The sequence below is a fragment of the Peromyscus eremicus genome, chromosome 5 (assembly GCF_949786415.1).
Source record: "Peromyscus eremicus chromosome 5, PerEre_H2_v1, whole genome shotgun sequence".
In the NCBI taxonomy this organism is placed as follows: Eukaryota; Metazoa; Chordata; class Mammalia; order Rodentia; family Cricetidae; genus Peromyscus; species Peromyscus eremicus.
In genome coordinates, this window is record NC_081420.1 from 93,670,890 (window position 1) to 93,686,112 (window position 15,223).

Consider the following 15,223-nt stretch of genomic DNA (forward strand, 5'->3'; position numbering starts at 1 on the left):
TTTTGTAGCAGTTGCTAAGCAATGGAGCTACAACCCCAGCCCCACAGCTTCTTTTAAAACAGTGATCTTCCACTAGGAACAGTTTTCCATCACTCTTGTCCTACTCAGTGGCCCAGGGGACATGTGACAATAACTAGAGACAGTTTTCTTTTATTGCTGCTGCTGGCATCTAATGAGTAGATTCAATATTGCATAGGGCAAGCCCCCCACCCATGATGAAGAATTATCCAGATCAAAACATGAATCAGGCCCTAGGTGAAAAACCATGACATCTTTCTTTCTGCTTAGAAACCCTGTGTTAAAAATAATAATAATATCGTTTTATTTGTACTTGAAATTGCATTTTTAACATTTTATTAAATAAATTAACTTTTTCTCTTTTTCTCTCACTCTCTCCATATGTATGTACATGTGTATGTATGTGTACATGCGTAGATTAGAGGACAATTTGTGGGAGTCTTTTTGTTCCTTTCCCCTTGTGAGTTCCAGGGATCATCAACATTGGTGGCAAGTACCTTTACCCACAGAGACAACTTGCTGATTCCAGGAAATTATCTCTAAAAAAGTATGGCTTATTTATTTCTTCACTTACTCATCTATTTTCTCAGCAAATATTTATGATTAAGCATAGCAAGTGTCTAACCAGTCATGTTTCTGTGTGGTGCTGGGCTCACTGACTCATCCATTACAATATGCTGTTTCCTGAGCATCCACTCTGCCAGTCACTGGAAGCCTATATGTTGGATTTTCCTACTTACCTTCTAGTAGATGCCAGGCAAGAGTCAATGCACAAGCTGATCAACCATTGGTTTATACAACGGAGACTACCAAACAGTGGAAAAAATGTCAGTGACCAGGGCAGAGGTAGCTTCTTTGGAAGGCAGGGGCAGAGAAGGCCTTTCCACATAGGTCACAAAAGTAGTCATGAATAGTGGGGAGGATGTATATTTAATGCAGGGGACAACTACTTCTTCAGAGGTGCAGGGAGGGGAGGGTGTGAGTAGGCTTAAAGACCAGAAGATTGGAAGGTGCTGAAGTGTGGGTGGGAGAGGGTGGGTGGATGCATAGAGCATGAGAAAATGGTTGGGAGTACAGTGGATCAGGACTTGACTAATCTCAAGAAGACAGGGATTTAGACCGGGTTCCAGATTCTTTCTCTCTCTCTCTCTCTCTCTCTCTCTCTCTCTCTCTCTCTCTCTCCCCCCCTCCCTCTCTCTCTATATATATATATGTGTGTTAACACTCAGGAGAGAGTGGGCAGAAGAGAGGATGTCTTAGTTATTGTGCTATTACTGTGAAGATGACCAAGGAAACTCTTATGAAAGAAAGCATTTAATTGGGACTTGGTTTTATTTTCAGAGGTCCATTATCATCATGGCAGGGAGTATAACGGCATGCAGGCAAGTGCTGGAGCAGGAGCTGAGAACTTCCTTAGGCAGAGAGAGAGAGAGAGAGAGAGAGAGAGAGAGAGAGAGAGAGAGAGAGAGAGAGAGAGAGAGAGAGAGATTCTAGCCAGGTAAAATTTCATGGAGAGTAAAAAAGTCTGAAAAAGGTCCTCCTTAGAGAGACCATGTTGAGAAGAGTTTGGGAAGGAAAACACTTCTATGTGGGAACTAAGTGACCTACACCACCACCACCCCCAATTTCCTCCTGCTGTCACTTGAATCTGCAACGTTCCCCACAGGCTTGTATTTCAAGTGTTTTTTTTCCCCAGGCTAGTGACACTATTTTAGGAGGCTGGGTCCATCTGGTAGTTACAGTCACTGGAGGCGGGCCCTGGCTCTGGGGCTGCTCTCCGCTCCCTTGTCATCTCTGATACGATTAGCCAATCCCACACTCCGCCACCACCATGATCTGAGATGCTCTGCCATGCCTTCCCCTCCACAAAAGAAGGAAAGCTTCTGAAATTGTGAACCAAAGCGACACCTTCATCCCAGGTTGTCAGGTAGTGTGGTCATGTGAGGAAAACAGCGAACACGGCCCCTCCCAAGAGCTTATTACAAGCAGCAAGCTTTCTGCGTGTTTTTGCCCACTTTAGTAGTTTCTGTTCCTTCATACTCCTTGGATATAAACTCTGTAAAACCCAGGGATAGCATCTACCTATTATTCACTGTATCTTCAGCATCTCCCCAGAACTAAGCACACAATAATTACTCAGTAGGTGTTTAGAGACTCTATTACTACTGTGAGCAAGGAATAGTGTCAAATACTAAGAAAACTAGCGAGGCCAACTTGACTGCCTCTCAGGTTTTAACCCTCATAAGCTACCAGATTTGCCGAGTCCCTTTGGGCACTGAGTTTAAACCTGTCTTTTTTTTTTTTTTTTCAGTTTAAGAAATTTTTTAAAATTCATTTTACATACCAACCACAGATTTCCCCTCTCATCCCTCCTCCCATTCCCCCTCAGCCTCCCCCCCAACCCCAACCTACCCCCCATCAACAAAGCCTGGTACATTCAGTTGAGGCAGGACCAAGCCCCTCCCTGCTGCATCAAGGCTGAGCAAGGCATCCCATCATGGGTAATGGGCTCCAGAAAGCCAGCTCATCTAGTACCAGGGCTAGATCCTAATCTTACTGCTAGGGGGCCCCTCAAACACACCCAGCTACACAACTGTCTCCCGTATGCAGAGGGTCTAGTCTGGTCGTGCAGGTTCTACAGCTGTCAATGTAAAGTGAGTGAGTTCCTATGAGCTTGTAAACCTAAGTCTTATATGTGCCACATGGATGAGAGTTTGTCCTGATTGTTTCTACTTTTCTCTGGCATGCCACTATGAATACCATACAGATCTCCGATTCATTAAATTGAAAAGATTTTCAGTAAAATGATGACAAGAGGCGAACCATCTTGGCAATTACACAGGACAAAGAACACATTATTGTCTGATTTACTTTAGCAATAAATTGAATTACAATGAGCATCTGCAATAGAACAAGATGGGAAGGAAGGAAGCTGGAATGTTAACCACATTATCCTTCTCTGGAATGTGGTTGTGCAGTTTGTCTTCTATTTATGCTGGGTTGATTTAGGAATGTCCTGTACTGAATATGGATTTCGGTTATCACAACAAACAAGGACTTTGGGTGGCTGTTCTTTTTTTTTTTTTTTTTTAAAGACTGTCCATGATACTTCAATATTAGAATGGCATACATGCGTACAGTTCAAGTTCACAGTTAATCTGATGGCATGTTACCCCTCACCCAAATCTATCATACACACTTCTAACTTAGACAACTTAGTGTTTGCAACTTAGGTTGTAAAGGTTTCTGGGACGCCCCCCCCCCCCAAAGTTTAAAAGCACTTATTCCGTGGCTGAGGAGATGGTTCAGTAGGCTATATGCTTGCTCTGTAAGCATAAGAACCTGAGTTAGGACCTCCAGCATCCATGTAAAAGTTGGGCATGATGGTGCCCATCTATAACCCCAGAACTAGAGTTGAGAGAGGAGGAAGGCAGAGCTGGGGGTTGCTGGCTAGCAGTCTAGCCTAAATGCCAAGCTCCAAGTTTAGTGGGTGCCTATCTCAAAATATAAAGTGGAGACTGATTGAGGAAAACAAGAGTTTTTGTTTAATTTTGATGTCTGGCCTTCACACACACATACATGGATGAGTGTACCACTCATGGGTACACACACTTACACACACACCCCTCATGCACAAACACACATCAAGTATCCATCAAGTACTATAAGGCGCCTCATCCATGAAAACAATGCAAAACAAACCAAGAACACAGTCCATGCCAACTTAAGCATTTTCCCAGGCCTCATGACTGAGGGAGATCTGAAATATCACCCCAAATCCAGGCCACATGCTTCCCTTATTCTCACAAGGAGCTGTCATGCTTCACCCTTGTCTTGTCCTGAAGGATTTCTAGACACTTGAAAACTGCCTTCCTCCTTGAGTACCGTATGAACCAATCCAGCTAGTTCCTACTTTAGCATCCTTGAAGGTTATTTTGTTCACATTTCAAGAATGTTTTCCAACACCAGAACTTTTGGCAATCTGCCATCATCAACAACACCAGCAGCAACAAAACTCCTAAGTTCAACACCAAGCACAACACCATTACTGTGTCCACCACGACAGCTGACAATGTCTCAAAGGGGCACAAAGCATCCAGTGTCTGCATACAAATCATTTCCATCTGTGAGCTACCTCGATCTTGACATTTTAACAGTGTTCCCACCCTTATGTAATCAAGGTGAATTGGCTATATCCATTCAAATTTGGTGTTTTACCTGGGAATAAAGCATTCATGTATAAATGCTGGAGATGCATGGCTTGAAAGCCTCTTGGGACTTTGAAGTGGTCCTTATACCTAAAGCACCATGACCCAGATATGCCAAACCTGTGGGCCACCTGTGGCCAAGGATATCTATGAATGCGGTCCAACAGAAAATAATGAGGTTACTTAAAATGTTATGAGATTATTTTTTTTCGGTGATTTCCTTCTTGTTGCTCAACTGTGTATTTCTTGCGTGTGAACTTGGTAGGTGACAATGTGGCATTTTGATGTCAGAAGGTTGGGTTCACCTACTTTAGGACTTTTGTTTAGAACAAACCTAGAGAAAAATGGCTTTGTAAAAGATTGTCATGGGTGCCCAAAGTCCTCGAAATAAACCAAGACGGTTGCTTGCTTACCTCCTCCAGGGCCCATAAGGAATCCACCACAGGCTTGATCTTCTTCTGGTTGTACAGCCCTAGGAGCTTCTCCACTACTCCCCGGATGAGGCCTGAGCGGCCCTGTTTGAAGAGCAGGTTGAGGAGTGAGAACCCTGCAATGACTTTGTTTTCTTCATACAGCTTGATGGGGTTTACTTTCTCCACCTGCCACCACTGCAATTAGAGAAGATTCTAGGTTATGAAGTCCAAAGAGGGGGTTACATTGTGCAGCATTGCCTATGTCTTGGGGATATGATCTATTCCAAGGAAGCCAAAGTTGAAACTGGGTGCACTCTAGTGGACCAGCAAGCAGTCTTGGTGATATATCTTTTAAGCATCTACTTCTGGATCTACAGCCGTTGGTGCAGAGGATATACTAGACAGCAATGCTGTGTGAGGGTTTTAGCTTGGAGAGAGAGAGAAGGTTGGGCATCCCTTTTTCCAAAATCCCCACTCTAAAATGCTTCAAAAGCCAAATCTTTTTGAGTGCTAATATGGTACCATAAAGGGACACTAAAAATCCTGTCTATGCTGGGAATGTAGCTCAGTTGGGACAGTGCTTGCCTAGTACATACGAAATTCTGGATTCAAATTCTAGAACCACACACAGTAAACAATTTGGAGATAGATGCTTGTAATCCCAGAACTTTGGAGGTAGAAGCAGAAGGATTAGAAATCCCAGGTCATCTTCAGCCAAAAAGTGAGTTTCAGAACAGCATAGGCTACAGCAGAACCTGTCTTAATACACACAGACACAGACACAGACAGACAGACAGACACACACACACACACATTATAAAACATATCTTATAACTTACCTGTAAATATTCCAAAATCTGGAAAAAGAAGTCTCCCTTCCCCCACCAATGCAAATTCTGAAGCTTTTCTCACCCCATTGCCTTGGATAAGGTTTCTCAGTCTACTCGAGGCCACGGGTTGCTACAGTAGTGAGTGTGTGATTAGGATCATTGACTCTGGAGTGGATCCTGGTTGTGTACCTCACTCCCCATTATTCTTTGCACTTCATCCTTCTCAGCTGACTCAAATGAGAGGATACACTGGCGTCTTCCAGGAGGGTACAGAGTAAAACATCTGGCTCTATGAATGGTTGTGGGGATGATGAACCTAATACAGGGACGTTTACAGAGTGACAAAGTATTGGGGGCATGGTGGAGGTGACCGCCATGGGTGCAAGATCACCTTTTTACTTTTTATTATTTTTAAGAGGGTGAGTTGGGGAGGATAATGACAAGACTACTGGAAAGGTAGGTAGAAAGGAAGGGCAAGTTAAGAAGAGAACACAGCTTGGAGTGATAAATCCAAGAGGTTGGGACTGTGTAAATGGCTCTCCTGTGGGTTTAGCCTTTGAAATGTGACAAGGATTTTACGGTCAAATGTACTGCTCTTCTTGAGCTGCCCCATCCCCAGCTCTGCTAAATGTGATTCCATGAAAAGTTCCGTGAGTGTGGCTGTGGGTGTCGCTCAGTTTGTAGACTGCATGCCTAGCATGCATGAAACTCCGGTGTTGCTCTCCAGCACCACAGAAAACTAGACATGGCAGCACCTGCATGAGAGCTTCATGTTTGTTTGCAAACCATCTTCTCTTACTCTTGGTCTCCTAAGTATCCCAAAACAGAAGTTCAAAATCTTGGGCCCCATGATTAAGCTTGATGCCTGCACATCTGTAGGACCTCAGTGAATGTTTGTGAATGCCGGCTGACGCTACAGGCACTGCACATCTGTGACCAAGAGCTCTAGGGATGGCTCAGTGGGTAAAGGGGCTTGCCACAAGGCTGGAAATCTGACTTTGATCTTAGGACCTACATGGTGAAGGCAGAGAAATGATTTCTGCAAGTTACACTCTGACTGCTTCATGCATGCTATGCCAGGTGTACACACACACACACACACACACACACACACACTATTAAACAAGTGTACTTAAAATCTTCTCTGAAATTTCTAGAGTTGAGTGTCTCTTGTTAGCTGTGTACCTAGGCAATTCACCTAACCTCTCTGCGTTCAGTCTCGTTATATAGCTTGGGGCGAGGGAGGTTGTCATAGGAAGTAAATGTGTTCATGTGAGATGCATGTCATTACAGCAGTGTGTGTATACCACAGGCTCCACAAGCGTAGACAAATTTAATTGTCCTTTTAATCTGAAAGCCATGTTTTAGATTTACTGAGCAATAGCTTGGAATTTGGAGTCAGGCTGCTCTCTAAATGTCAACATCATCTGTAGGCATCATCCTTGTCACAGCCCCAGAGCGAACGGCAAGGCTGACAAAGCATAAAGAATTCCTTTTGCTGAAATCTTAAGACGGAACATAATTAAGATAGCAGAGTGAGAACTCTCTCTATGATTCTAAATGTGCCTTTCTTGATTGCATAGAATTTTTTTCCTGGAGCAAAGCCATCATTGCACTTCTCAGGAAACCTTCTCTTCAATTTACTTCTAGCCAATCAGCCTGCATGGACCTGGGCCTCCGGGCTTTTATTCATGACCTTCGGCTCCGGAGCATAATGGTACTCATTTGAGGAAGAGGAAACCGAGTCTCCATCCTGACTGTGTTGTTATAAATACTGTCCCTAGCTTGGACACACTGTAATTATTTCATTAGTACTGTGTGTTGGGATTGGGCATTAAGGGTGAGAAAAGGGAAAACATTTCTTACAGTTGTGTGTAATTGGGACTAGCATGATTCCTCAGAGCAGTCTTTCAGCATCATGCAAACTGTATCCACGGCAACAAAACAGCCATGAGTTGTACACAGCCTGTCTTCAGGGACAGACAGAAGATAGCATCCCTTAGTAGGTTCTAGCCTTGTTCCTACAGGAACTAAATTTCAAATGATTCACACACACACACACACACACACACACACACACACACACACACACACTCACATTTGGGCTTTTTTGAGACAGGGTTTCTTGCATAGTTTCGGTGCCTGTCCTGGATCTCGCTCTGTAGACCAGGCTGGCCTCAAACTCACAAAGATCTTCCTGGCTCTGCCTCCTGAGTGATGGGATTAAAGGTGTGTGACACCACCACTTGGCTAGTTCAAATGATTCTTGACCTACATTTTTATTAAAGTCCCATATGCAAACAATGCAAAAAAAGTCTTTGAAATTCTGATCTCACATATAGAAGGAATACTGCCATTCCCCGATTCAGCAGATGTTCGAGGGTAAAATTTGGTCAGTCAGTGTTGGCATAAAGAACATATAAATATTCCTGGCATGTTTAATATTGATTGTCAACTTGACGGCCTCCAAAATCATCTTGGAGACAAATCTCTGGGTGTGTTTGTGGGGGAATTTCTAGACTGGGTTAACTGAGATGGGAAAACCCTTCAAAAATGCGACCAATACAACTCCATCGTGATATATGGAAAGAGAATTCTAATGCCTTTTTCCCTGGCTCTCTCACCACCCTTTACACAATGCTTCTACCTCATCCTGCCTTCTTCCAGAATCCCATTTCTGTTTTCCATTGAGGTTGGGTAGGCATTCACAATCAGGTTATTAACACATTTCCTTATTGTTGGGTCTATCTCCTTAATAGAATGTAGGAGCCACAAGGGTCCTGCACACCTCTGTCACATCTGCTGTGATACCTTGCTTAGAATGCTACCCACAGTAGATGCTCAGGAAATGCCTATGTAGTGATGCTTATTGTTATAGAGCATGGTCCTCTGAGCAAAACAGCTACCATTTTCATCAGAGTGCCTGTGCCTGTACATGAGCAGGCTTGTTGACTATTGACATTCCATCAGAGAAGGAGAGGGTAGAGAGGATCCTTGGATCATCACCTGAAATTCCAGATGCTCCTCTAAGCCATATGTAATGCAATTTTGCCCTAATTACATGTGGCCTAGTTTCAGGAGGTACTAGACAAACATAATCTTGGGAGGGCTAAAAGAAGGGTTTCCATCTATGTGACTATGAGGAAGCCATCATCTAGTTGGGTATGAACTTCCCAGTGCAGCTGCTTTAGGGTCACCTACACTCCTGCCAGTAACTCCTCATTCATGCTCATATGTAAGGGCAATAATCTCAGTGGTTCCTCAGGGTGAACTCTGGTGGAATCATACATTGGTCTGTTGCCAGGACTTTATGTGGGGGTGTTTTTTACATCTCCCCAGAGAAGAAATTCTTGCAAAACTTATTTGGTGCGTCAGCTGCACCAGAGACTTGGAGCACAGGGACAGAAGCTGAACACTTGTGAGAAATAGCAGTCCCTTGCTCTATTGGGTGGGGTAACAAAAGCACAACCCCAAATCAGCTTAACTCTAACACATATAAATAGCTCTGTATGGAAATATCCATCTGAGCAGGTGCAGTGAGGGAGAGCACTCCTCAATGGCAGGCAACATCATCACATACTCAGAAATTATTAAAGTTAGGGGTTTCGCATTCCCATCTCCAACACAGTAAGATGGGGACACAGAAATCTACTGTGACCCTAGAAACCTGGACAGAAAATGGTCAAATTAAGACTGTCTACTATAAGGAACAATTACAGTGCCACAACTCTAAGTTCACTATAGACAGGTTGAACCAATCTCTACTTAAATAAAAAGGAAGCTTTTCAAAATTTTACTGACACTACCACCTTTCAAGTCCTGGTCCTGCCTTTATGCAGTTAGCAGGGAATGGATATGGAATTTATTAGAACTGCATGACGCAGATGACAGACCAGCAGTTGACCAGTTGACCAATGTCTTTTTTGTTGTTTTTTTGGTTTTGGTTTTTTGTTTTCCCAAGACAGGGTTTCTCTGTGTATCCCTGGCTGTCCTGGAACTCACTCTGTAGACCAGGCTGGCCTCAATCTCAGAGATCTGTCTGCCTCCACCTCCTAAGTGCTGGGATTAAAGGTGTGCGCCACCACCGCCTGTTGACCAATGTTTTTAAATGGAGCTCACAACATGCAAAAGAATGTTAACTACTGGCTAGTAGACAGGCAAGGATACTTACTGACTTTGCAAAACTGAAGAAACTCTTGGTCTCTCCAGTTACCATGTTGGATGAACCTGCAAATGAAAAATGCCCAAGTCAAGTAATTGTTCATGAAAATCAAGGTATCTTCTTATGGAAGAAGAGTGGCAGGCGTTTCATCTGTCCACAAGTAGCAAAAGCTTGCAAACAACACACTTCAGTCTTCGAAGAAGTAGAGGTGTTGGGGTGGGGCACAAAGTGGAACATTTGGCTAGTCATCAGCTCTTAGAGGAAGGTGTGTGTATCATGGTGGCCGTTTCATTCCTTTGGAAAGTCAGGCTTGTAGCCATAGGTGATTGAATAGTCCAATGTTTTAATAATATGAAACATTTTGGTCCTGTTTCTTAAAAATAAGAAGTGAACTTCTGTAGGAAGGCACTACATAGACCCAAATTTGATTCTTAGCAAGTGAGGGGCTTAGGACTCTGACATGGGCTGGGTACTAAAGGGTAGGAGGGAAACTTAGATGGATATAAATAACAAGATACAGAAAAGATAAAGGAGAGAACAGTAATTTCAGAGTTTGGGGAATGTGTGACTATCTGTCACCTTCAAAGGGGACCAGGCAGAGAGGTTAAAAAACAAAACAAAACCTAAAACTCTAGATAAAACAATATTGGAAACTGTGTTGACAGCTGGACCAAGTGACACTCAGATGCCAGATGGAGGTGAGGTGAGATGCTCAGAGAGAAATGATCCCTTTGCAGGGTTCCCAGTGCGGATGGGGTGGGAGGAAGAAGAAACCCTCGACAGTATAGAGACCATCCTGATGCAATGGCCCATCTCCACAGACTTTCCTGCTTCTCATCAGATATCTGGAAGTGTAATTTTTCTTAGAGAACAGTCATTTACTTAAAAAATGCGTATTTTTAAATTAACCATTTGGCCTGGCTAAACTATTTCCCAATCAGTTAACCATCCCTTTATATTTGATGGGATGTTGAGTCCCAGGGATCATAACTCCAGGCTTCCATTACATAGTAACCAAGTGATCAATGTAATGACTTGGAAAATTACGAGATAATCAAGTTGACTTTCACCCAAATGACATCATGGAATTGAGGCAAAAATATAACTCCTGGCTAATGAGAAGGAAGGATGAATAAATTGCCCATCTGCCTTCTATTAGTCACATCCTATGTTCTCATAATGGTATTGACCCTTGTAGGTTTTCTCATCAATAATATTAATCAATTATTTACTTCTTGGGAAATAAGTGGTCAGGACAGAAATGACCAGAATGTATCAGAAAAGGAGTGTTGCTCACCTGCTTGGTGAGCTCAATTCCTTTGTAATAATGATCTGATGATGAAAAGATATTTATAACCCTCAAATATCTCTTTTATAAAGAGAATTTACTTCTGTTTTTCCTTCTGAAATACTCAGAATTAAGGCTCATTTTTTTTTCGAGACAGGATTTCTCTGTTTAGAACCTGTCCTGGAACTTGCTCTATAGACTAGGCTGATCTCGAACTTACAGAGATCTGCCTGCCTCTGCCTTTGGAGTGCAGGGATTAAAGGTGTGCACCACCACCACATAGCAAGGCTCAATTTCTATTGCGAGAACAGGGCACAGAGGTTTTAGGAACATCAAACATCAGATATTCCAATATTCTGCTTTGGAAGATGGCCTCTGGCTTTCTATACACCTTTTGGAATTTGTGGAGACCACTGTTTATATATATGTGTGTGTGTGTGTGTGTGTGTGTGTGTGTGTGTGTGAAGACAAGAAGGTCAGACACTAAAGTTTCATTTTGCTGGAGAAAATTTGCTTCTGATTTTCGTAACTTTTCTGTACACTCAAGAGCATAGTAGATGTGGCCAGGCATGGTGACTCACACTTGTAATCCTATCACTGAAGAGGCTGAGGCAGTGGGATTATGAGTGCAAGATCAGCCAGGGTTGTATAGTGAGACTGTGTTTCAAACAAACAAAACATTTAAAGAATGACAGTGTAGGAGATAGGGCAGTAGGCAAATAAGTTAGCTTTATACTTTATGACAACAGTATCAGCATAATAAATGCACTGAAAAAAAAAAACTAGACACTCCCAAGCTTGCCCATTACCCAGGATACTAACACCTTTCACCTTGTAGAATGTGGTAAGCATGGTGGGGTGCTTTCTGTTGTTGTTGGTTTTAGCCCACTATGCATGCACTCACCATATAAAATGTAGGTCCCCAGAGGTTTGAGGAGACTGAGCCCCTTGCCAGTGTTGTCCCCACACAGGCAGTCCAAAACAATGTCCACACCTTCAGCAGAGATCCTGCACAGAAGGAGACAAAGTGAAATGATACATACACCCTGTCAGGACCCAAACTCTTGGTTCTTTCCTTTCCATGTCACATCATTTGGTTTCCAGAAAACAAAGAGTGATCACTCTAGGACCATCCATCTAACTACCATCATCCTTGACCTACTGCAGATGCCAGCGATAAGTCCTCTGTAAGCTAAAAATATCTCAAGTCAAATTTTGTTGAATTCATCTAACCTAATACCTGGCGTGGCCAAGCAGTGCAGCACATTGTAGCATGCAAATGGTTTACCCCATGTTTACATGGATGCCTGGGCACTGTCCCCACCCCTAGCATCACAAGAGAATATTATAAGACACATTGGTAGCCCAGGAAGAACTGAAAATCAGTGTCTGAAATATAATGTCTATGAATGCCAACTGCTTTTTTAAAAAAAAAATTCCTGGACCAAACCACTGTGAGTCAGGCACTGTCTGTACAAGTATTTCACAAAGTTGGAGGCAGCAAAGTACCTCTCCCAAGAATAAGTCTGGGGTGGAATAATGAAGAGGAAAACTGGAGTCAGAAGGTCTGAGCTTTTCTATCTAGATGCTCACTCAAACTCTCCAAGCCTTAGCTCTCTCCTTTGTAGTGTAGAGTGAATGTGTTTCTTTGTGGGAGGATGCAATGAAAAAACAAATGAGGTATTTAGCTCAGGCTTCCCACAGTCCAGTCAGTTAGTCTCTCAGCCAACAATCATTTTTAAAGGAATATGGCCAACGTGTCTGTGCTGTCCAAGGTACTGAACTGAGTCAGAAAACCAATACATTCCCTGAGTTTATGTGGCTGCTAGTCTGGCGTGGAGGTCACAGCTTTTTGTAATCCTTTATTTAGGTTACCCCCCAACTCCCCCATCCAACCCCTAGAATTCTCCCTCATTGTTTTCTTATCACTTATTTCTACTATTCCTTCTCCTTTAAGCCCCCACTCGAATGGCTGCTTTCTACTTTGCTGGATTCTCCATACAGTCCAAGTTAAACACACAATCTAAAGATTTGATGCTAGAGTCCACACATGGAAGGACATGGCATTCTTGTCTATGCTACCTCATTCAGTCTGTTTTATTTCCAGTTTCATTCGTTTACCTATTCCCTTTTCAAAAACAAGACAGAGATACACACAAAAAAGTCATGAACTAATCTTCCCAATGAAAACGTCCACAGATTTCACAGTAAAATGCTTGCAAACCAATCCACAAATATATCAAAGAGATCATGCATCATGACCAAGTTGGCTTTATCCTAGAAATGCAGGAATGGTTCAACACACAAGTAAATAAGTGAAATAACCTTCCCTTACAGAAGGAAGACAGTTGGCCAACTCCTTGCCTGAGGTTCTAGCTGCTCCCTTCCTCCTGAGATGTTGTCTTTGGAGTGCTACAGTATTTAGGAGACTGAACAGTGACTGGGGTCGGAACTCCAGAGATTCAAATTTTGTGATTTGTCATGTATGCTGGGGTGGGCTTTTTTGGTGATATGGCTACCTGAATAAGTTACCATGTTTTGGAAGTAATGGCTTACCAAGGTGCCTGTAAGTAAGCCCCCCCCCCCCAAATTGCTGATTCACCAAGCCAGACATGGGTAGGATTTGTTCCTTTGGTATTTAAAGTTTTGATGAATGAGCATTCCTGTACATTGCTCCTTTTGAGGGTAGAGACATTCTTTCAGTGAATAGTTTATTAAAGACTACCACCATCTCACCCTATCATTAGAATGAACAAATGAATGCTATTGAATGGAACCTACTCAAACCAAATTGGGCTTAGGTCTAGTGAAAGTGTTTCACGTTCAGAGCTAGAGATGTGACTCAGATGGTAGAACACTTGCCTAGCATGCACAAAGCCTTGGGTTTGACCCCTATCATCAGCTAAAACAGGTGTGGTGGCATACTCCCTTAGTTCCAGCAGAAGAGATGTGGAGGCAAGAGGATCAGAAGTTCAAGGCCATCCACAACTGTGTAGTAAGTTTGCAGATAGCTACGGTTTACACGAGACCATTAAAAAATCATCCAGACGCATTTTTAGAATGGGCTTGGCTACTGTCATGCTCCTCAGCTGTCCTTTTCGTGACATCATCAGGACCATCACTGGAAGAGCCAGTCAGCTCTGAAAGGTCCAAGGCCCAGCCTCATTTCCAATGTCCTCACTTCTAGGGGTGTCACACTGTCTATGTATACATAATTATGCAGCAGCAGAGATGGGTCAAGGGCCAAGGATATGGTTTCTCTGTGTGTTTGCTGTTGCCATCACAAATCTCCATGAATTTAAGATACCAGCAACCCCAGCTCAGGCACTCTGGGCCAACTCAGCAGCAAGACATTTTAGAATTGCTAACCCAAGACCACACAGTTCATTTTTCTTTTGTTCCCAGTCCTGGTCCCTCTATGGGGAATTCTGCTTCTTTGATTTCCACCCACATGGATAAGGGAAACATTTCTCTGGATGGGATGAGGTTCCCTGAGAGCCATTATTGGTGTGGAAAGCCTTCAGCCTAGCCAGGAAGTGCATCCTTTCTCACTGTTTCCTTGGTTCTCTGCTGAGCTTTCTTTTTCTAGATTCCCTGTGACTTGAGAACTTGCCTGTGCCATAACTTCCAGTATGGTTGTTGCATAGTAGGTTTCTCACAGAAAGGCTGGTCCATAGTGGGCTTGTCCCAGAGACTGGTCACACTGCCCAGCATTCAGTAGACTTCCTATAGAGTGTTGGGCACAGTGCCCAGTATCCATAGACTTCCTATAGAGTGTTGGGCACAGTGCCTGGGGAATAGCAGCTTCTAGAGGGCTAGCCATAGTGCCAGGTGCACATTAGGCTTCTTAAAATTGCTGAGCATGATGACCAACACACAGTAGGCTTCTTACAAAGTTCCAGGCACGGTACCTGATGCACATCAAGCAAGATTTTCACAGTAGGCTTCTCTAAGTGTGCTAAGCATAAGTGCTGATGCATAGTAGGCTTCTCAGGAAATGTTCACTTACTGGTAGTTCCCACATTTACTTAGTAATATCCCTTCTAGAAGTCACCTCTGGACCTACATTCCTATTCTCTCCCAGCAATTTGATTCTCAATAATTTCCACCAGTGGTTGAGTAAGCACCTACTATGGGCCAGGCACGCTGCTAGGCACTGAGGCTACTGAAGACAACATGGACAATCCTTTTTCTGAGCTCACACTTCCTGGCTTTACCCTTACCCTGGGTCTACAGACTCAAGTTACATGAGCAAGCAGCAGCCCTCCAATGAGAGCTGGGTTCCTTCCTCTGGGTTTGGTGCT

At 43.3% G+C, this 15,223-nt stretch overlaps 1 protein-coding gene across 1 annotated transcript in view; it reads right to left on the reverse strand.

Moving 5' to 3' along the window:
* Vat1l (vesicle amine transport 1 like) overlaps nt 1–15,223 on the reverse strand; it is a 160,508-nt gene that overhangs the window by 71,542 nt on the left and 73,743 nt on the right. Inside the window, exons 5-7 of the mRNA XM_059262542.1 lie at nt 11,824–11,927; nt 9,641–9,696; nt 4,640–4,834 (exon numbers count right to left, since the gene is read on the reverse strand). Of these exons, the coding sequence (XP_059118525.1) occupies nt 4,640–4,834; nt 9,641–9,696; nt 11,824–11,927 (355 nt within the window). The remainder of the gene's footprint in view (nt 1–4,639; nt 4,835–9,640; nt 9,697–11,823; nt 11,928–15,223) is intronic.